At 38.6% G+C, this 24,513-nt stretch overlaps 1 protein-coding gene across 2 annotated transcripts in view; it reads left to right on the top strand.

The window, feature by feature from the left end:
- Positions 1 to 20,780, top strand: part of camkmt (calmodulin-lysine N-methyltransferase) — a 105,212-nt gene extending 84,432 nt beyond the window's left edge. The window contains exons 9-12 of one of the 2 annotated variants that reach the window (XM_042220302.1): positions 6,455 to 6,518; positions 8,578 to 8,709; positions 19,266 to 19,374; positions 20,157 to 20,780. In XM_042220302.1, coding sequence (XP_042076236.1) covers positions 6,455 to 6,518; positions 8,578 to 8,709; positions 19,266 to 19,364 — 295 coding nt within the window. In that variant the 3' untranslated portion in view covers positions 19,365 to 19,374; positions 20,157 to 20,780. Of the gene's footprint in view, positions 1 to 6,454; positions 6,519 to 8,577; positions 8,710 to 19,265 lie in introns of both variants that reach the window. The other variant, XM_042220300.1, reaches the window with a different exon arrangement.
- The last annotated feature ends 3,733 nt before the right edge of the window (positions 20,781 to 24,513 follow it).

The raw sequence follows: 24,513 nt of genomic DNA, 5'->3' as shown, positions 1-24,513 counted from the left end.
GGTTTAACTTTAAGAAACAAATATAATAAACAAATTGTATTTTTGCTAATTCAGAGAAGATGTCTTTAAATTTCTACAGTAAATAGTGAAAAACAGGAACTCCTCTGCTATTTATTTATGGATTACCTAACAATACAAAAACTCATTTTATCTATCAGTTATTTTCAGTAATTCAGCTGTTAAAGTGAAAGTATACAGTGAAAATGTAATTTTTAAATCATAGGTGTTTATATTCTGTGTTGGTATTATTAGATGTGAAATCAGAGCCAGAGCCAATCAGAACAGCTTTTAAGGTTATTGAGGTTACTTCATAAACACCTTAGGCACCAAAACCCCCCCAATTTTATTAGTGAACTCATGGCCATTTACCTCTAAATGGAAAAATTGCAAAAAAGAAGTGATTTTCTGCTGTGGGCACCTGAATTTTAAGGATAATTAACTTTTCATGATGCGTGGCCTAGAAAGTAATAAGTTAAAAAATTAAAGACTTGTGTCAGTAATATAAGCAACACAACTGGAAGGAGCAAACGGGACTGCCTAACTATGAATAAAAGGTCAGCAGCTCAATGAAGTGTTAGAATGCTGCAAAGGTAAAATACTTTTTTTCTTTTATTTTATCATAACTTGTATTCCTTTCTTAAGAGTGAAAGTCACTCTCAGGTTTATTGAATGTTTTGAGGGAGGTTTTTCAGCAGATGATCGAGCTATACAGAAAGTCACCCAGTCAACTATGAACACTTGCTTGTCAGAAAACAAACTGTCACTCACTCAGTGTTTTAACAAAAAAAGAGGCTTTGTTGAGTTTATAGTTAATACAGTACAATGAGATAGAAGATGGGTTAAAGAAGGAAGCAAGCAGTTAATTTCAGTTCACGCTGTATTTATGAGACAATTTTGGTCAAATATGAAAGTCTTATGTGGAAACTTTCAGCCATTTACACCGAGAAAGGAAGTTTCAGTGAAGTAGGAACCAGCATAGCAGAAATAGTGTTGTGTGCCTCCTCACATTTGTGTTTGTGTTTGTCTGGCAGGGAGAGAGAGAGGGATTCCTGCAGTGGGCATGAGGGTGGCAGAGAATCTTTGGCTGGGATGTTGGCATGTCTGCTTTCTCCAAAAGCTGTCCATGTGTAGGGAGTGAGATAAAGCCCTGTTTGTGTGTGTGTGACAGTGAGTTTGTGCAAGTTTCTGCATCCTTCTGGTTTTCACTGTATCTATGTAATTGTCATCTTCTGTTTATTCATATTTGCAGTCCTTTATCCATACACACCTGTTTTTGTGTTTCACTTTACTGCTCATTGTTATGCTGGATTGCATTAGTTTAGAGACACATTACTGGCACACGCGCACAGAACACAAATATATCTTTGTTGAAAGCTCTGTGTGATGCCTTTTAGTAATATCCCTCTGAGCCGAAGGTCAGAAATATGTATGTCTTTTGCAGTATTAATGTTGTTGAATCAATAAACAAGTGAGTGTTGCTTCAACATGTTCATAAGATGAAGAAAGAACATTAGTTTTAATATTTATGATTAATTTAAAAAAACAACATCTAGTTTAGCACTACTTTTGTGGCAGCAATTTACTTACAGAATTATTTATTTAAAATTTAAAATTTGCGTTTTCTGATACTGGAATGGTACACGGGTGGCATGGTGGTGTATGCTAGCACTATCCTGGATCCAAATCCACCAGGTTAAATCTCTATATTGGCCATAGGTGTGATTGTGAGTGTGAAAGGTTGTCTGTCTCTTTGTGTACTACACCTTTCTCCCTGTGACAGCTGGGATAGGTTCCCCATTGTGAAACTGAATTGGATAAGCAGACTCAGTAGAAACTGTTGTGACGTTGTGTTGCTGTTTCCGTCTTAAGTAGGTTAGTCCTGTTTTCCCACATGACTGCAATGTAGTGAGAGTAAATTTCCTGGATAGCCTGGGACTAAATAATCTGACATGAATCAATTGAATTTAATCAAGTGAAACTCAAATAAATCATCACTGCATGTTCTCCTGTGTTTGCGTGGATTCTCTCCGGCTTCCTCCCAAAGACATGCAGTTATTGGGGCTAGGTTAACTGATGATTCTGCAATAGACTGGTGACCTGTCCAGGTTGTATCCCGCCCGTCGCCCTATGACAGCTGGGATAGGCTCCAGCCCCCCTGCCACCCTGATAAGGATAAGTGGAAAAGAATGGATGGATGGATGATAATACTTTCTTTTATATTCTTATAATGCATATAAAAAATATATACCATTGCACCGTAATCCTTGGGAACATAGACTTAGTAAATGATGTCATTTGTTTTTATAGTCTCACAATTGAGGCCTTGACATCATCAGTGCACGTATGTGTATAAGCAGACAAATTTAGTAGCAACAGATTCACACACCCGTTCACCCTTTGACCTCTGGTCTGTTTTGACTGATTTTGCTGGGCTGTCCTGGGTGGGTGGGGTCATCACAAGACAATAGGCCTCTGACAGTCTGAGTTCATCAGAGGTGACCTTAAAGGGAAAGAGCACTTATTTTGTGAATCTAAAATAATACCTCAAAACTTTAAAAAGAAAAGACAGAGAATGCATTAAAGTATGTGGAAGATTTTTTTAACAGGAATGTGGTTTTAAATTGTAAACACTATATTAAACATCCCAGAAGCCAAACTGCTTCAAAAAATATTTTTAATGCATTACTAGCACCATATAAAAAGAGATACAGAGTGAAGTACCTCAATCAGGAATGCAAACCCTGCTGTAGAGGTGACTGATATTTAGTGAAATCATATTTTAAAAAAACTTAATAGCAAGAAAACTTAAAAAATAAATACTGTAAATTGTTATGTGTCAAACTTTAAAAAAAAAGCAATGCCCAAATTTTCCGAATTTTAAAAACTCAAAAGGCTTCAAGAGAGAGGTTAGCAACCACCTGGCAACCACCGGTCCTGAGTAGTTGTAGGGGGTTGCTGCCTGTTGCTTGGTGTAATCGGTTTCAAAGGGGGTTATTGTTACCCCCATACCTGAGGTAATAATCTTAAACTAATGGCTCCATAATTCCTTTATAGATCTTGGTAAATGGCTCATTAAAGGTTTACTTTGTGTAACTTGTCCAGCCTTATTTGTGGTTTAGCTTTCAAGCCACAATATTCTACTTGAATTGCAGACATCAGCATTGACCATTGCTAATTTTTTTAAAACTGTTGCCCTCTGAATGACACTATGTCCTTCCCTTGGCCTTAGCGTGTGTCTGTACATGTGTGTTTACACGTCTGTCCCAGCCGTTACCTCCACCCAACAAGCTCACTTCCTTGTTTTCCTTGCCACTCACTTTTCCTGTGAACTGATATCTGTGGCAAAATAAACCAAACTGAAACCTCTCACCTTTCAAGTCAAATAAACTTCACACCTCCATGTAGCCTTGGAAGAGTAAGCAGCTTTACATATATGTGCTCACATGTTTGTTTTAATGCTGGTTTGTGCAGAGTCCCCCCCCCCCAATAAAAAAAAAACAAAAAAGAAAAAAAACAGCAAGAACATATCTGCTTATGTACCGGCAAACATGGAGAGAGCAGATCCTGTTACATGCACCTCTCATTCCTCGTGGGGATCAGAGGATTTTGAATGAGGAAAGGTCAGAGACTGTGATTGGAAGGTTGAATCCAGATTGCCACTCCACTGGACAGTTGGACGGATGTGCAGGATTATGTCAAATCTGCACTGTATTGTTGCATTTTAGTCAAATTACTCCACTCTCATCTGTGATAATAGACACACACACTCATAGTGCACTACTCCATTGCTTAATGGATTGAAATTTGTCTTTGTGAGTAGATAGACAGGTGCTACTTTCCTTTGAATGACTGGAGCTGATTTAAGCCTGTGTGCTCGTGTTGTGTGTTACTTTAGTTGTGGCAAAATAAATCTGTTTCCACGGTTAAATCATGGGTACCTACTCACTTTTTGGAGTTGAAAAAGCAGGTTTCCATTATGTCAGTCTTTAAATTTTAAGGTAGAAGACTTCAAGGTTAGGTGAGTCTCCACAAAATCAATCTAAATCAATGTAATGCCCTTTAAAACAGCTTTTTCTTCAGTAATGTTCTCCAACCATCTTTGCGATTCTTGTTGGAGGGCGGTAAATGCAGTGATAAAACTCCTCCAGTCTTCTTCAGCACTTTTTGATTAGCGGTTTCAGAAAAAGCAGCCTCATACACTTCTTTATTAATTTTTCAGTGCATTTCAACCACAAATACATTTTTTGTATTTTTGTGTGTCAGGATTTTTGGAGACCCGATACTCAATGCAAAACTAATTCAAGTTTTTTCTTCTGTAAGGTTTTTAACAATTACATTGAAAACAAAAATATAAAAATTATCAAGCTTTCATTTTTTGTTGACCTAATAATGCCATAAATAACATACATAATTATATGTATGTTATCTTGAATCAAAATAATAACGTATATTAGTTTTTACAAGTTAGAAGGGTTCATTTGTCACTAATACTGTGAATATAGTGACATAAACCTGTCACTTTTCACTTCTCAAAAAGAAACGTTCTTGGATATTAAAATTAAATTGACATTTATTTGTTATCTCCTGTCATGTACCACATTTTGTTTTGAGGGGGAAAACATAGAGAACAGCTGTCACAGCGAGTGGAATGAGCCGTGTGGAGAAAAATAAAGGAGGATCCAATTGCAGGCACTCGTGGAGGTGCGAAGGATGTTTATTGTAAGACAAAACACAAGTTGAAAACAGCAAACAGAACTAAAGATAACCTGAACTGGGAAAACTAAACTACTAAACACGAGCATGAAGGAGGGTGAGCAGAGGCATATGTCGGGAGAACACATGGATGAAACACAGACCAGCGACTACAACATAAGAAGACACGACTTAAATACACACAGAAGAACACGGGGAGATTACACACAGGTGGGGAACACAGCTGGAAGTAATTGACGAGACAAGACAAGGGAGGCAAAACTGAATACACTCACATGAGACACGGATTTTCACAATAAAACAGGAAAGAAGAAACCATTTCACGAAGATGCAGACAGAACTGAACCTACACTAAACATGAGACACAACCAAAGAACTAATCCCTAAACAAAAATAAACAGAAACATAGAATTCTAATAATAATCAACAAAGCACAAGAGTATCAGAAAACAATCCATTATGCAAAAATAAACCACAACCTAAGAAACTCAAAACGCTTGGTCAAAATGGCCCAGAACTGTGACAACAGCAGGGAAATAAAAAAAATCCCACCTCTTTCTAGTTTCTTTTGAGCTCCCTTTTTTGAGGTTGAAGGCTTGGGGCTATTAAAAAAAACAAATAAATCCCCAACATTAATAATAAAAATAATAATGACCATTATGAAAAAAGGAGTGTGGAGCCTTAATTTTTACTATAAAACAAAACCAAATACATAAATGGTAAAATTAAGAGTTGAGACTCAATTTAATAGTGAAATATATTTTTTTCAATGTTTTAAAAAAAAAAAAATTTAATGGTTTTTTTTGAGTATATTTGTTTCCAAAAAATCAATAATAATTATAATATGCTGGATTTTATGATTTATTAAGGTTTTTTTTTAATGTGATATTCTGCGTTTAAAAGAAAACATTCTTATCTGTGTTTCAGTCTGCTTCTTTTCTTTTTCTGCTTCACACAAATGTCCTCTTTCTAAAGACAAGTGTAGTTTTGTGACTCCAATAGAGGCCTGTTGTTTACCAGTCATGTTATCAGCTACTTATATTTAGATCACATTTTTTGTGTGATGACAGAAAAACGTACACTAAAGTGAGTAAAACAAGCCCTTATACTTATAGCTTAAGTGCATTAGCACTGTAAGTGAACTTCATGGTTCTTTAATTATTTAAAACAGGTGTAAAATATAGTGTGCGTAAAGTTGTACACATGGAGCACGAATACTCTAATTCACCTATATGCACAAAAATGAACGCACTGTTTCTTACATGCACATGTGCGAGTTACTGTATGTGAGTGCTCACAGAGGCCAGTTAATTTGGATTTGTGAACATGATTTGTTTTAATTTTTTCTCTCATGTGTTGTTTATGTTGTTAAATCTTCATATTAACTTCAGAGAGCACACTCTGGGTATTAATTCCACCAATCCAAAGTGCTTTACCGCCGCTTTTTAGCATCTCAGTAAAAGTGTGCATGTCTGCTCATACACTCGCGTATGTTTACTGTAGGAGATAGCATCTGTGCACATTGGATTTTCTGATGTTCTGCATTCCTCTCAGTGCTGAGGTGAATGCTTTCTGAAACCCCGAAACAAAACGGAAGAGCATCTTACTCATGCAAATTGTTTTTCTCCTCTTCCTCTTGGTGGATTTATTTGTAAACAAAAGCAAATAAATAGTCTGCTGCTTTATCTAGAACCGCTATCGTATGAATGCATTCTAATCCCACTCTCCCTCTCCCCCCTAGTTTGTTTCTGGACCAGTACAGAGCCAGCCTGGTTGATGCTATAAGGAGATTACTGCAACCCAGCGTAAGTGTGCGTGTGCATGTGTTTGCGTTTGCCTTTGTGTGTCTACTGTATATATCTCTGCTTATCCCCTTTCTCTAAATCACCTCCCACTCTTCTCAGTCATAATTAGGCTTTGCCCGAAACCCTATAGACATTAACAGTCTGACAGGATTAATATCATGTAATGCTTTAATGCTTATTATAAGCAACTTGAATGGATCGCTCTGATCTCCGTCTCTCTCTTCCCTTCCCTTCCCTTAATCATAAATCCGAGGCAACTTTTCCCTTTTGGCCTCGCGATAAGACCCCACGCTGTGACAGCCAAAGCAAATGGGGGGAAAAAAGCAAAAGGCTGGAAGAGATAGGGTTGAGATTTCTATTCATCTGAGGGAAGAGGGGTGCGTTTTAAGTACAGAGGTCAGACTGTTATGAGAAATATCTGTTTATGAAAAAGAGGTGAAAATGGCACCAAAGGGAAGGAGATGGGGAGGAGAGGAAGCAGGTGAGGGCACAGAAAAGGAAGAATGAGGAGGGAGAGAGAGAGGGATGAGGATGATGAGGATATGGCGGAGATGGACTCCAAGAACAGATGGAGACTCAAGGGAGGAAAAAGTGGGTGCAGTGGGGAAAAAGTCCCATCTTGAATAATTTATAACTGGCCATCCCAACTCATTGTTAAAAATAATGACTAAATTTAAACACAACTATATTAAATTATCATGAGCTGACTGCTTTTTGCACAAAAAATAGACTTGACTGATTTATGGCTAATCTCAGTGTCTTGAATAAGATTAGGATCACTCCCATTTTACCGGACTGGTGCTGAAATCTTCATAGCAAATACCTCAAAAAGCATCTTCATTGCTATGACCAGGGGTAAATACTAACCTGTGTCTTTTGCAGTTCTTGGTTAGTCAACCTTCAAAATTAAGATTTTTTTAGTACCTCTTTTGCAAACAGCTGAGGTCCTCAGAAAGAGTGAGAGATTATAATGTCAGCATTATATTCAACTGGTTTCCAGCAATGACACGCGTTTCTTCAGCTGACATTTTAGACGGTGGCATAAGCAATTACACTTGCAGCCTGAAGTTGCTGTGGTCAAAAGCCGAATGCTGTCAAATGAGAGACGTGACATCTGGCCATTGTTGTACATCTGTGTGTTAAGTCTCTCTTCATGTGTCTCTCTCTTTAATCCAATGGAGATAATTCGGGGGCTAATATGATTTGAGTGTCGGCCATCAGACTGACGCTGCCACAACAAGCTTTGCCAAATATTTAATAATTTGCTAAGCTGATTAAACAATTAACAAAACAATTAATTCTCCCATCTAATGGCACTAATTTGTTGTTTCTGACAAAGGTGGTCCATCCGGTGGGCTGGATCCTCTTAATCAGCTGATTAGTGTTGGGAGGAATTTTGTCTGTTTGTTTGCGTTTGCTCTGTTTTTTTGTGAGACAGGAGAAATGCTACTGGATATAAAGATGAAAAATCATCTGTCGGACTCACTGATCCTGCTGTTTTTGCTGCCTTTGTGTTCTTCAGCTTGTGTTGTGTCGTTGTACATTGTGCATTAGGTGTATTTGCTGTATGTGTGTGATTGTGTGAGCATCCCTCTTTGCGCTGTTTAATTAAAACAATAATAACATGATCAACATGGAATAAAACTGAAAGCTGAAGGATTTCAAAGAAACTTTGAACCTGTTGGTAATCCTCTTAGTATATGCAGGATGTCTGTTGGGCATGCGCACGCACAGACACACACACACGCTTTTCTTTCTCTGGCTTTTTCACACATAGACGCACCAACACACAATCACATACTCAAGTAGACAAATTCACACCTTTGCATTTCTGCTCACATTTTCTGGGTTTATTGGATTAGAAGAGCTTTGCCTTTCATTTTTGTTTAGTTTATCATCTAAAATGTACCATGAAAAAGACACACTAGCAATTACCTCTGTTTTCCCTTTGTGAAAGCTAAACAACAACTAATGGTGTGATAGTACGTGTGAAGTACCCCAGAAATATACTCTTAATTTATTCACTGTCCAACTTTAGAAAAACTTGTCTTCTATTCAGGGCATGGCATTGGTGTTCGCTCCTCAGCGAGGGGAAACTCTAAGACTCTTCTGTCAACTGGCCCAGCAAGCTGGATTTTGCATCTCTCAACACCAGCAGTATGATGCTCAGGTCTGGGATGTCCACTTGAAGGTAAGAAACATGTCCAAGAAAGGAAAAACAACATTTATTCAACATGAAGTAGAATTAATTATCTCTTTTTCCTAAAGATAGTGCTCCATACATATGGCAGAAGAACAGTGTTTATAAATAGTTTATAAAAATGCATCAAAATGCATTTGAAGATATAGTATGAAATGCATTTTCAAGCACAGAAGCAGCATTGTCTGCATTAGTGGTATTCATAACACTATTCTTTTGCACTATAGCTTTTGTTTGAGCATTTTGGTTGTTGGTATCTTTTTTGTTTTCCCAAACTAGTCTACTTAACGAACTAGTAGAGAACACAAGAAGACTAATGAAATGGCAATAAAATGGAGACAGTCTGCTTTCGCTTCAAATGAGGTCAAATTGGTTGTTATAATACAGTGATTAGCTGTGACAAATTGGAGAAAATTACAAATCTGTTGCCGTCTACATATGGAAGAAATCACAATAAACTGAAATTCAGAATAACTACTTGTATTCCGTGAAAACAGATATTCAGGTGTTAGCAATCCATCTGTGTTCATCAATTAGACAGCAGTTATTTGCTAACCTTTACCAATCTGTCTGAGGTGACTAGTTGATCACTGCAACAACTGGCAATAAAAGTTAAGCTTCACTCCAACACTGTCTCCCACACATAATGACCAGGAAGTAGAGCAGGGCGATATGACCAAAAATATTTATCACAATATACATTTGAAAAGTTGTGATAATGATATAACTGACGATATAATTGACACTAGACAAAATACTTTACAACTCCACAACTTTATTGGTGCAAAAAAAAAATCCATCGATGTATTTTCACTTAAACAAGCAGCTGTTTTTATGTGCATTAAAGTTATATAAAAATTTAACAGTGCAAATGCAAATTCTTTGCTGACAGTTTAACCAAAAGGCATTTCCAGTGGAAATTGGCCGACATATCCTCAGCATAACCATGTATAATATCCATAAAACTTAAAAAGAGGTTATACACACACAATACAGTAATATTATGTTGAAGCACAGTACGTATCACTCAGCGAGGCTTCTGCCTACGATAGCCGTAATGCTCCGACAATCCATCAAGCGGTGCAGGTTCGTAGCTTAGCAAAGTCGTACTAAAACATTTGACAGATTTTCGAGCGCCGTGTAGCACATAAAATCGTTTCGAAGTCAGTAAACAAAACCAGAATTCATACATAAGGCACACGGGATTCTGTCGATTTTCAGAAAAATCAAAGGATTGATTTTAAGTGTGCCGTATTTTCCAAACAACACGGTAATAACGACGGCCCGCTAGCATGCTCTACCAAAAATAGTGCTTTGTTGTGTATCTGACGGATGAAAGCTAAACCAATTCCACAGCATTTTTACAAACCAATTCTGGTTCATCCGTTTCATTTAACGATCTTCTCATTCTTCGTCACTGCCATGCTTTTTCCGCCATGTGTGTATGAAAACAAAGGCACTGCGCATGCGCGTTTTACCCATATTCTATCACGATATTTCATTTTCTTATCGTAGCCCAACATTATACCGGTATTACCGTGAACGGTATGATATGGCCCAGCCCTACCAGGAACCACTGATTTTTCCTAGTCACAATGAGGTTACCGTCCTTTTTTTTCTACTCTGCGGTGACCGAGCTATTAATGAAACCATACTTTACAAAATGAGCATGATGATCAAGACTTGAAAGTGGTGATTGAGACCAAAAAACTAAATGTGCACAGAGCTAATAAGTTAGGCTAGAAGTAGGGTCATTTTCTCAGAAATTCATACCTGATCACTGATCATTAGTGGTCATTAGAAGGAACAAGGGTTTTACATTGCCTTAGCATTTCAGACCTGAAGGCTGTCTGTTTGTTATGTGCAGCCTAACAGGTACAGAATTGCATAAAACTATAGATTTTATGTAGTTCTAGCTTGCATTGAAAGTTGATATTATGTATTTGCGACAACTCAATTGATTAAAATGAAAGCATATCTGGTTGAGAAACAGGTGAGCTGATGGACTGAAATGTTCTCTGTGTAGATACTTGACTACACTATGTTTGATTCAAGAAGAAAATAAAAGTGTTGTTTCAGTTTTTTAAGACTTTGCCTTACTATCATCATTACATCTGTGAAGTTCTCTAAAGAAAATCTGCAGTTCTCATTCTGAGCAAAAATATATTGGTTAATTCATTGAACTGAAATGAACTTGAAAGGAAACAGAGTTAAACTGTTTCATTTCTCTCTCAAAATTGTGCAGAATCTTTTGCTAGTCGAAAAAGAAAGCAGCACCAATCCGGGTTGTGTAATGCGCTCTCAGCTTTAATAAAGACCAGCAGATTAGCCTGTTGTTTGATGTTTAGAGACACACCAGAGCAAAAACAAGCTGCTTTAACTTGGCACAGTGACAATGAGAAAGGGAAGGAGAGAAAAGGAGAGTGAAAAAGAGAAAAGGGCCGACAGAAAGCACATGAGTAGGCTGTGTTAAAAGAAGTGGTGTCCAGCTGTTAACTCCATTACACACACAGCTACAGAAGAACAGGACAGCGAGAAGTGGGCTAAATTGGTGCGCACACATTCACCTACGCTGGTGGGAGAATTGGACAGACTGGCCATTAAAGTGCCTGTTAAAGTGGCCTGAACCTCAGCAAGGAATATTTCACTCCTTTTCTCTGTCTCGATCTTTGCTGTTGGTCCTTGACTAACTTTAATTTTGATATCTAAGTGACTCTGGAGCCTTTTAAACCGCATTTAGGATACGCACTCATTTAGAGAAGGGACTGACTCAACATTTTACAATTACATGGCATAATGTCACAATCCACATCTGAGAAAGTAAAGTTCACCACTGTACCTTTGATCACATTACTCCAGCCAATTAAAATTTTGGTGTCTGTTACCGGCTGGTGGCCTTTAAAACTTGAAAGTGTACACAACTAATTGGAACGAGCAAGCATGTTTTTTGTTATAGATATTAATGTATAATATGATTTTGTATAGTTCTGGTGGTTCTACTCTCAGGTGGAGTGGGAATAGCTAAAGCTATAAAGAAAATTACCAAAATTATAGTGAAAAAAGTGACGAGTGGGAAAGAAACAAGCAAGGAGAGAGGGATGGATTAAAAAGGATATATAGGAAGAAATGAATAGCTTTGGTGGGATTTCAGTGAGTGTTGTCTTACACCGAATGCAGAATTTAAAGAGATAAAATTCCTTTTTATTGTATAAAACCTCAACTGGTCAAGAAAATTGCAAAGTGAAAACAGTGGTTGGCGACCAAAATAATTTCCATCATATGACTTGGAAGAAGAACTTGGAGTCTTGTTGCCTAGATATCAGGTCTGCGACCACTCACAACAAGTTTCTGCCTTTATAGCAACTTTAATGCATCATGAAGGCAATTAGTTTGCAACTGAATGGACTCGAGTTGGTAATTACATGCCATCAGTTTGTGATAATATGGTGATTAACTGTAATAAATTGCTTAAAAACTGCAAATATGGGGGAGCACTCATGAGCCATTTATATAGTTGTTGTGTTTTCACGTGGCTCTACTAGCCAGGTATTCAGTTCACTATTTTAAATGGCTCGCTGCATTTTTGACTTGTTCCACTTCTCATAGATTTGAAACTGCCTCTACAAATAGTAATTTAGTTGCTTATTAAAGGTGATTTAACTGCACAATGACGTAGGTGCTCAGCAACCCTACTTTAATATAGAAATATAACCAGCTGAGTCGAGTCCTCTCTTTCAGAGAGATCTTGCAGACAATTTGTAATCGGTGCAGACTAACTCAGATTGATTACAAGGTGTTGACAATCTGTGTGCATTTATAAAGTAGACCGCAATTATTTGCGAACATTAACCAATCTGTGTGTGAGCGATTGCAGTCAGTCTGAGTCGGGCCGCAGTTATTTGAAGACACGTTGTCTCCATTCAGGCAACCTCTGCACACATTGACCCTCTGTGCCACCAGCTGATCGCAACAACTACTTGCAATTGTGTCCGACAGCAAATAAGAAAACGCAACCACCTTTTCCCCCCTTCTAGTCACAAGGTGGTTGACATCCTGTTTTCGCTCTTGTATGTCTCTGAGACACCAGTGTGTGCACACTGTTAATAGTAACATTTTTAAATGTGCTTTCTCCTCTTTTCTTTGGAATCCAAGAGGACTGTCTGAACATTCAGGTCACTCTTGAAATACACACTTATTGCTACGTGATATGCATACATTAGTACACTGTCACACACAAACACAGCAGGGTCAGGTGCTGTGTTTGGATATCAGGGCAACTTGAAGTGCCCCCCTCACATCTGAAGGTGATTAAGTCTCCCCTGCTTATCTTCTGATGAACACTCAGAACAACCCCTGTGTGGATTGACTGACCATTCCACACACACACACACACACACACACACACACACACACACACACACACACACACTAAGAAACAAGCTATATCACTATCCCACACAAACCAGACATCACTCAGACAGCACATTGGCTAGACATTACACACAAACACACGCTCCACACGATGATGATGATATCACTGCGAAACACAAACTACCTCCACACACACACACACACACACACACACACACACACACACACACACACACACACACACACATACACACACACACACACACACACAAATGAACAGCTGCTACTAATTTGCACTACAGATTACTCCTGCTATATTTGTTTTCAGTGATTGGTTTAGAAGAGAAGAAAAATGCATATCACAGCTAACAGTGAACCACAGTATAGATTTTCTTTCAGTTTCTTTCAAAGACATATCCACCAGAGGGACGTTAAAGGACACTCTTTCACTGCATAGTGTATTGTAAATCTTTTTTTTTTGTCCAGAATAAGCATGTGGTTATATACAGTTGGTGCTGAAGTCTGCTTCATGAAAGTAACATATTACATATAATCTTTTACAAAAGTAATGCATTACATTACTTATTTACTTCTTGTAGAAAGTAATTTGTTGCATTACTCCTTATATTAATTTTTTGGCCAAGAGACATTGTCACACTTTTATCAGTTAACGATAAAAGCCTGGTGCTACAATACCAGTGTCTCCCCCACCAAGTAATTTGTAGCTCTATTTAACTGTTTTGCAGAAAAATGTAATATGATTCTAATACTGAAAATAATAAAAATGGAACTATAATAAAAACAGAAAAAAAACCCTTCACTTACTTATTTTGTTCATTTTGAAGTACAAAATGAATGCAATTTTCACCTCGCCATTTCCAACACACATGCTGGTGCAGTTAGGTCATTTGTTGGACAAGGACACACTTTTTTGCTTCAGTGTGCCACCACAGCTTTTACAAAAAAAACCCCCAAAACTTTCAGCTTTAGTTTCACGGGCTTTACTAGCATTTTGTATTACCTGTTTAACATTTTCAACCATTCTTATAAAGAGTTCCTTCAGAGTCTCAAAAGTAATTGGGCAATTGACTGACAGACAGTTTTATGGCCAGGTGAGGCCTATTCACATGAAGCAGACATAATATCTAATTAAGCATATTGATTGAAAGCATTGACATTTTTAAAATAACTTTCCACTATATTTTAAATATGAGACTGAAGAGATGACAGTGCAAGTGGGAGAGCGCATCATTAAGCTCAAAATAAATAAATGAATAAACATTCATGAAGAATTATTTCCTTGGTTTATAAAAACAACTTGAAAACATCTAACCATGATTATAACAGTCTTGAGGACGTAGGAATATCAGGGTCTACATTTAAGAGATGCCTTCACAACGCCTTTACTGGGAGTTTACAGCAAAGTGCAAACTGGTGGTTACACTCAAGAACAAGAAGGTTTAGAATACATCTAACATCCTTCCTTTCTGAAAAGAGTCCTTAAACAGATGAAACCAAGATTAAATTGTACCAGAACCATGAAAAGAGAAAAGTATGGAGAAGGAAACAATTCATTATTGAAACCATACAAACATGATCTCTCAACCATGCTGGAGGCAATGTAATGGCATGGGCAGTATGGATGGCAATGGAATCAGATTAGCAGTTTTAGTGATGATGTGACTATTGATAGAAGTAGCAGGGTGAATTCGAAAGTATATCAACCCAATAGAGTATGCTCTTCAGTTACTAAAGACAAAACTGAAGGTATGAAAGACACGTAAACAACTGAAGGTAGCTGCAGTAAAGGCCTAGCACAGCATCTCAGGGAAGGAAATGCAGCATTTGTTGATGTCTAGACTTCAAGTAGTAATTGCCTGAAGTCTAAAACCTTGCTTTTCACCTAAAAATGAACAACCATCCTTACGGGGCACTGCTATAGCCCACCTCACTGACGCACTTGACCATTTCTTGCATATCATTCCATTTTGTTCGTTCTTGCTTCATTGGCTTTATAAATCTGATGGGAAAAAATGTGTATTAATATTAGGTGTTAGTCAAAATTTGGACAGAGATTTAAGTAAATGACAAGTTGGCAGCACACTAAAGGCAAAGTCCAAACTTACTGAAACCAAACAGTTTTAAGACAGTAACATAATGTAAGTATAATTCCTAATTATATTTCTATCATTTTGGTGCTTTGAGTTGAGTCATAAGCTTCTCCATCTGGCACAGATGCTGTTAAGCGTGTACTCCCAGTAGCTATGAATATTCTGTCCTTCCTCTTTGTGCCAGGTTCGGCACTTGTCAGATTTTGTTTGGAATATACTGCCAGTTGTAATGTTTGCTTTGCATGTGTTTGTGTGAAGAGAAAGAGAAGGGAGGGTTTTTTAGCAATTCTTTACAAACCTTCTCCAGACCCCCAGCTCGCTACTCTGCAGTTTTCCAAACATGCACACACTTTCACCCTCTGACACAAACACACTCAAGGGACTGCTGACAGCAGGCAGGCAAGCAGGCAGGCAGGCCCGTTGTGCATTGGTAGTGTTTCTTAAGATCTGTGTGTGTTTGTGTGCGTGTGTATGTGTTAAAGTGTAAGGCGTGTGCTAGGACAGGCAGACAGGGCTAGCTGCGTTATCCTCTTATCCCCACTGTTGTGGAATAGAGAGGCAAGCAGCTGGAGGGACTGCAAGCAGACTGATAATGCCAGCACTATTTTCTAACCCGCCATCTTAATCTTGTTACTCAAATGGTTGTGAAGAGAGAGTCATGAATTTTAATTTCTCTCGTACACACACACATACACACACAGAAAGAGAGAGAGTGTGTGCATATGTGTACATCCCCCGTCTCCCTCACATGCATAAATAGTATCCCCACTGTGTCCGTGGACTTGCACTCTCTTCCCTGCCTCCTTTTTCGGGGCCTCTGTTTTTCTCTTCCTCCTCTCTCCCCCCTCAGCTGCCTGACTTAACCCCCCTCCCCCCCCATTCTCCGACATATCTTCCTTCACCCTTCTCCGGTCTCCCTCCCTCTGTTCCCCTCTATCTTCCCATTTCCTACATCACGACCCACTTCTCTATTTATTCAAGCCTGTCCTTCTATCCCTTCTTCAACTCATCTCTCCATCCACCCAATCCCTCATTCTCTGTTTCCTAATCCTGCTGAGAGAGACCCCAGACATCCGGTTCATCCCAGCTTCCCTTGTCTCAGAGCCCCCTCCTTCCTCTTGTTCCACCTTGTTCACTGTTTTTTTGGTCTGCACAAGCAGGGCAAGAATAAAGGGGAAAAAAAGAAGAGGGAGGCAGAAGCTGGGCCGAAAGTGGCAATAAAATAAATGACTTGCACCTTGGAAAGAAAATAATAAAGAAAAAAAGATTTCAGGGAAGGTGGGGTGGGGGGTCGAGTTGAGAGCCGATTTAGCCAGCCACCCATGAAGCTGATTAGGCGGCCTGCGATCAGGAGGAACAGCTTTGCTTGTTAAACTTTTCACCTCTGCGAGCTCTCAGCCCTCACCGTGTTAAGCCCCCCCCCCTCCTTCTTCTCGATCCCTCCATCCTTCCCTCTCTATCCCTCCATCCCGCAATCTATCGCTTCCCTTTTCCTTCTGCCTGGTAGAATTTGAATGTGAATGCTGGTTGTAGTCCCCATAGCAGGCTTAGTAGATGGGGCAGGCAGCTGCCCATCCACGCCCAACGACCCCCTGGGTCGTCTGCTTTCGGTCTCCCTGCCACCCTCTTTCTCACTGACTCTCTCTCTCTTCAAGGGTCACAGGTTGAACTACGGGCCGGTGCCTGGAGGGATGGCTACAGGAAGATAACACATATAAGGGGAGGGAGAGAAGGGAGGGACCAAAGGAGAGAGTGGGGGGCAAGCTGGAGCTGATTTTTCATCTTCAACAAAAAGGAAAAAGAAGCACGAGAAGAGATGGTGTCGAGTTAGCATTGCATATTTTATAAGTCAAGGTGCGGGAATGACGTGTGATGAGAGAGGTGTGCCAAGCAAGCCATTAAAGTGACACCAACGTCTCCTGCAGGATATATACAAGAGCACCTCTTTGTCAAATTATATTCCTCTGTACAGCTGACGTGGACGTCTAACAAAGACCAATGAATCAGCACTAAACACTTTTTCTGTGATGAGATATAAGAGAAAAAAAAAACAGTTTAAGAAACACTAAGTCAAAAAGGTACAAGGAATGTGTGGTTGAACATATTTTAACCTTAAACATACTGTATTGTTGGTGAGGTTGCAGCATATAGCAGCTGAAAGCTGGTAGGTTATTGTGTCAGTCTAAAATCAGATAACTAAATCAGATGGCCTGTAGGGACTCAGATTTCACAGCACCCTTCTTCAGAGCAGAAGTCAAAAAAATCTCTTTTAGACATTGTTTTTTTTTAAAAATATGGCTTTACAATTGTGATATGGAGAAAACCACTGCAATGTTGGTTCGATTCTGCTGTGGGCCCATTGTTGAATATCATCCTTGCTATGCCTTCCTCCTGACTCTTTCTATCACTATCACATAATAAGGCAAAATGTCATGAATAAAACAACCTCATGGCTTTATGACATTGGGTCAAATTAATTATATTTTTTTAGGTTTCAAATGTGAATTGTAAATTAACACCCCCCCCTCCCCCCCCACCCAACAAAGGATCATGATTTTCACGAGTGCTGCAAAATAGCTTAATTTGTTGTAAGAACAGCACATAATCAGTATTTGAGTTTGCGATGTAAGTAGGCTTGGGTTACTTTCAGAGCACTTGCTTGCAACTGACGGGAACGAATCTGAGGTCAGTCTCAGTTTTTGCTTGTTATGAAGAGTCCTTTTCACACAGTTCTCGACTATCCTGTTCTCACCCTGTACACACAGACAGGCACACACATAGACAGTCATACACTCTCACATGAGCAGACCCACTAAACTCACTTTCATAAGCCTCTGATCATTTGGCCAGACACTAAGTGAGCTGATTAGCTGGTGCATGCACAAACTGCCAAGTCTGCTTAAAAGGGCACTGAGTGGGCACCAGGGGGGAACCCCACAAGGCTGTCTGTGTGAGACAGTGTATATATGTGTAGGGGGTATTCATATTGGAGTAGGAACAGTTTGTCAGTTAATAGATAGATTATCCTTTATGCACAAATGACCAACTCCTGAATATTAGCATCAGATTGAAGAAAACATGTAATTTCAATTACTTTGAATATGACATGGTTGTTTTTACCACATGGGCTGGTCTGAGTATGGGGATTTTCCACACAACATTCTGTAGGGTTTACAGAGAATCACCCACAAAAGAAAAAATATCCTGTTGGCGTTTCTCTGAGCAAAAACATCTTCTTGATGTGAGGTGTCAAAGGAGAAAGGGCAGCCTGCTTCAAGCTTATAGAAAAATCACAGCAACTCAAATAACCACTCGTTACAACCAAGGTACGCAGAAGAGCATCTCTGAACACACAGCTTGAGGCAGATGGGCTACAGCAGCAGAAGACCATACCAGGTGCTCCTCCTGTCAGCTATGAACAGGGAACCAAGGCTAACATTTACGAATACAGCAATATTAAAGATTAGAAGTTTGGAAAAACATTGCCTGGTTCGGACGATGGGACAATTTGGCCTAAACAATATGAAAGCATGGTTTGTAGAAACAGTTCAGGCTGGTGATTTTGTAATTTTCTTTAGACACCTTGGGCCCAACTGAGCATCATTTAAATGTCACAGACCATGTATCTTTTTATGACCGCAGTGTGCACATCTTCTGATCGCTGCTTGCACATCACAAAGATCATATCAATTCAAACTGTTTTTTCAATATGTCAATGAGTTCATCTGATCTCAATCTAGTACAGCGCCTTTGAGATGTTGTTATTATTATCATTGTTATTATTATTTGTAGCAAGTTATATCTAATAAACTGCCGAATGTAATGGATATAGGTGCTTTTAAGGTGTTTTTATTTCCTGTTAACTTTCCGTGTATGTGTCTCATATAAAATGTTCAGTATTTGAATTTATGTATACATTTAATTAATATAGTCAGTCTTTTCTTTTCTTTTCTTTAACACACTGGTGTCAGAAATTAAACAGAATCCTGAATGAATATCTAATAAGAATTTCTGTAAGGTTTTTGGCCTGTTTATTTATTGTTTTCTATGTTTTGTGTTTTTCAGATGCTGAGGGAGGGAAAAGAAGTATACGATGAGAATATCCACTATCCTCACCTAATCACATTGACCAAAGGACCCCAACCTGTCAGCCCCACTCAGTAATACAGAACAAGTGAGCCTTTAACTGTATACAGTTCCTTTGTATTACTTGCTAGATATTTTAATTTAGCATCAAAAAGCTACTGTCCATCTAAAAATAGTCTCTCACCAGCCATCCCTTTAACCAGGTGGCCTGCCATTTTTGTAATTGACCAAACATCTAAGCTGTTACTCATCCTTTTTCTTAATCTTTCATCCAAGAAAGGGGATCACATTGCTAAACTGTCATCTGGCCAACCAGGTAACCTTTGAGTACTGTGTCAGACCTTTAGTGACCTTCACTAGCCAGTTAGTTGCTTAGTCAGTTAACCAGCTATTCAATCAGTCAGTTGCACTGACATTTTCTCCATCGTTCCTGATACAGGTGGCAGTTGTTCAGTCAGTTGCCCCGATTAAACTTAGTCAGCATTAATCCATGCCGCTGTGTTTCTGGCCTCAGCATGGAGGCCTGCTCTACTTCATTAACTGTTACAGGCTGCTCACAGCTTCCTCTCTTTCCTGTTTTAATGTCTTTAAATGCAACTCATTCATCCCAGTCAGAGGTCAATATTAAGAATTTATTTTCTACATTGCATTTGCATATTATGCACGTTCAGACTAACGAGCTACAGATTGGATTTGATACAACAAAATTGCATTTTCAAAGCTCTGTTGATGATATAATCTGTGTTTTAACTGTACAACAGACATTTGTTCTGAGTACCTGAAACTTCTGCTTGACTGGTATTTTGTTTTTAAAAAAAAATCAAAATGCTGTTGATGAAATTATTAATCAGACTTACTTGTCATCCTCAGCTGCTTATTTTCAGCTGGCTGCACTCAAAACAGTTACCGACAGTGCAAAGATATGAAACATAACAGCTACTGGTTTGAACCTTCAGGACGTGTGTGTATCTAAAGAGAGAAGAAATACATACACAAATAATGACATCACCATTTGCATTTATTGATAAGTGACCCTGAAACTGTGGAATCAATAAATTATATTAGTATTTTTTTGTGAAGTAGATTTATTAATTATCCCTCAATTTCCACTAAGTAAAGACAATCTGCTGCTATTACTAACTGGCATGTTCACCATGCTCTGTGACTGCAGCACCTTGATCTAAAGTCCTGCCAGCCAGGAGCAGCTTAGATCTCTCAGTGTGACATGGCTGTATGTAAACGCCTATGATTTATTGAGCGCATTGCTTTTATTAAACAGTAGGCCTATTTGTTAATTAAGTTTTTCTTGTGTGCAACAAAAATATTTTACCATTTCATGAATCAAAAAAGGGTTTGTTTCTTTTCTTTCCTTCCCTGTGCCACAAATACAGAATACCTAAAAATATCTTTTTTAGTATTCATGTGACTAGAATATGAGAACAGCAACACACAGCTCAGTGATTTTAATGATGATGATGATGAGGATTTTAAATTAAATTTTTTTTTTTTGTGGAATCATCCCTCAAAATCAATACGATAATAATATGATAATTGCTTTTACTTCTGCTGCTTACTGCATTTTTTCCCAGCTGCTCTACTCAGGTCTTTTCTCATGCATTCACCTGTTTCCTGTTTCTGCTATCGTTACAAAAAAACAGCAAGTGCCAGTGGGTCACTCAAATCTAAAGCTGTACCTAACACTGCAGGGGGGTTTCCATAATTCACTGTGATTCATTACCTTATACAGCAGCCAAGAAGCTATGCAGAATCTCCTGGTCGTCAGTGTTTACATTGTTCATATTAAAAAAGAATTCGCTGGTAGAGAATGCCAGTTTATTAGTGGTTTTGGGGGGTTTCAATTATTCAAAACTGTTTCCAGTGCAAAGATTTGAAAGGTTATTTAGTAATGTTATCTTTCTTCTGTACTGCAGTTTACTGTGTATGTCAGATATATGTAGGATAACATAAATGTCCTCACAGCTGATTCTGAATATAGTGTTTTCATCACTGTCTAGTGTGACATCACCAGTGCTACCAGTTCGGTATTAGGCATCACTGTTTACTGTGGCCTCTGTGCTACTGTGCTGCTTCTTTCCAAATTATTGCCTGTGTTACTGGCAAAATCTTCTCCTGTGACGCCTTCAAACATGAACACACCGTCAGTTCTGTATTTATGATACTAATGCTTAGACTTACCACTTCTCACTGTGACAACAGACATTCAAGAAACTGCTGACAGGTGGCATTATTCTGATTTTGCTGCCTAATATCAGAAATATGGGGAAATCCTTAAAAAATGTTAATTTGCAGGCCATGTCCACAGTACTTTGTGAGAGTGTAAGGTTGGTTTTTGTTTTTTCCATTGATCTTTGTACAGAGCCTCATGTTAGTGGTGTGGAAGAATAGCTGTAAGAGTTTTTATAATTGAGTTTTTTGATTGCATAATATTCAGATAAAATGTCAGATATATCAATAAAAATGTAATGACTTTTATGTATGTGGACATGGCCTTATGTAGTGAGTTTCTCCATTCAGTATTTTCCTTCTTCAGTGTAAATTTATGAGTGGGTGTTTTTTTTTCTTTTCTTTTTTTTTGTGGACAAATAAAGATAAACACATCTACTTCAAAAATGCTGACTTTCTCTTTAATTTGTCAATTTAAAAAATATGCTGTACCAGTATATCATGTATTAAATGCTTCCATATACTGCTTTATCCATATACAAAACAAACTTACTTTTAAAATGTCAATGCAACAAAAACCAAGAAAACAATTACAAAAACACAGTTTATCCTTCTTAGATAGATTTTATTAGATGGGATATATTTGTTATTTTTCCTGAATAAATGGTCACTATAGAAAATTTGTGTCTCACTATTGAAATTTAGACTTAAATGTTCACAAATGTACTTAGTTTTCTCCAGGCCCAGATCATCTGTGGACTGTGTTTGAAACACAATGGCCTCCTGCAGGCTAAGCTGGCTGCAGACAAGGTAACACACACATATGCGCTCACACACATGCACACATATCAAGCCCAGTCAACAGTCTTCCCCTCCACAGGAAGAAAAGAGAGAGGGATAAAGGAGGGAGGGAAGGGAGTACACAGCAGCTAATCCTGCAGGCTCACTCTTCTGTTTATCTGTCAGAAGAAGGGGGGGAGAGTTTGTAGAAAGGGGGGCAACCAACGAGGCCTCCTGATCTGTCTTTTGATATTTTAAAGAGGTCTGTTCTCTCCTCCCCAACATTCTGCTGGAGAGGCGGAGAGGAGAGATAGAAAGACACTACAGACAGCAGCAGAGAGGGAAAGGCAAAGGCTGGAAAAAGACAAAAAGGCAGAGGAGGAGGAGGAAAACGAGAAATGGGACAAGATACGCTGAATGGCAGGGAGCAAAGGCAGATTGAAACAGCTGGAAATGAGGTGAAACTAGATCGAAACAGCAGGGAAAAGCTTCGGCCTTGAAAGAAAAGGGAAGTTGACTGAGAGACTGAGATTGACCGGCCAAGTGAGTGATCGAACAGAGAAAAAGAGCGCGACAGAGTGCTCCCAGCTCGACACAAGGGCCCCATTAACTTGACCACTTGCCCTTTGCACACAAAGGCAGGGCCAGCCCACTGCCCCTCCCACCCAATTATCCACGATTAGGCTCAGTGCACTGTGTCAAGATGGAGAGGGAAGGAAAAGAAGAGAGGGGAGAAATGCGAGCACAGGGAGGAGGAAGAAGGGGACAGAAAGAGCAAAGGAAAGAGAGCAAGGACTTAAAGGGGGAATGATGACAGGAAACAAAATTGTCATTAACAATGAATGCATTCGAACATTTTATTGAGCACCCTTCATGCAAAGGAGTCTTGTAGCCGTCAAGAGTTCAGCACACATTGTCTCCTGAAAATTTTAACCACTTTGATTTATAGCTTTCTGTGTTTTTTCTGTTTGCATGGTTCTTTATGTTTTATGTCTGTGTAGGTTCTCAGTCATCTGGGTCATAGTAATCTGAGAAGCTTGGAAAGAAAAGTGACTGGACTGTGACTTTAAGTTTGTTGAAGACATTTCACCTCTCATCTGATAAGGCTCTGAATTGAAGAACTGAAGAAGCTTCTCGGATGAGAGGTCAAACGTCTTCAAGAGACTTAAAGCAGTCCATGCTCCTTAGTATATATGTTGCATATGTTTTATCTCAAAAGCACTGAGATGTTTTTTTCTTGGGTTTTTGATGGTTGTTATTTTCCCTAGAATCAACGATATCATTAAAATAATCCCTTTAAAAATGCATATGCTTGAAGATATTGTTCCCTAGACATTAAATAACAAAGAGCAATGAGAGCATTCATTTGAAGCTGTGTTTCTGATCTTGTGACCAGTGGATGGCTAATATTCACTCTTGTTCCCTCTGTTTTGGTTTCTAGCAACTCTCTCTTATGCTTCCCATGTTTTCACTCACTAATATATTTTTTGTTTGGTACTGGCCAGGAAGTATACAAAGGGTTTTAGCTGCCCTCAGGTACTTTCACACTAATATTTTTATGTGCTACATTTACACCCCTACTCCACTGCTCTTGGAGCCCTAAAATTGAGACTTCTGAGACAATTTTACTTTAAAAACTGTGGGATTGTGTTTTAATATGGTAGCTAAAGATGGTATTACAAATTTTATAATTTAAATTTTGTTTCGTCCTACTTGTGAGTACTCCTTTCCCAGTGCTATAGCTTACACTAAACAATGATAAACCCCGTGCTACACATATATATATATGTGTGCGTGTGTGTGTGTATGATGCCACCACCTACAATCTGTGTTATGCTTCACATAATTGTGGGTAATACTGCAGGTCTTAATCTTAACCAATCACTGTCTTTCACCCATAGTATGCATTTTATTTTTAGTTAGTTTTATTGTTTTGTATTTATTTTTTTGCAAGCAGCCCGCCCTCTGAGCACAAACATGCTCAACATATCGTACATTGTCATTTTTAAGCACAATTTCACACTTGTATTAGTTTGGTTGTACCCTCAGTAAACTAAAGCAGTTTGAAGGGTATTTAACCCAAACAATGAGCCGAAAAATGCTTAAAAGCTCAGTGAAGCTTTACCCAGCAGAGATGGGTAATAATTCACATCACACATTAACAGTTTTTTAATCCACTCTTAGTAAAATGGCGAAACTAGAAATGGCTACTTTATATGAAGTACGTTAAGCCGCCTTCAACTCTGTGTGTGTGTGTGTGTGT

This window comes from Haplochromis burtoni, unplaced genomic scaffold (genome assembly GCF_018398535.1).
Source record: "Haplochromis burtoni strain Fernald_Lab_line unplaced genomic scaffold, NCSU_Asbu1 Contig_46, whole genome shotgun sequence".
NCBI lineage: Eukaryota > Metazoa > Chordata > Actinopteri > Cichliformes > Cichlidae > Haplochromis > Haplochromis burtoni.
Note: the sequence above shows the minus strand (reverse complement) of the source record. Positions and strands in the feature narration are given on the sequence as shown.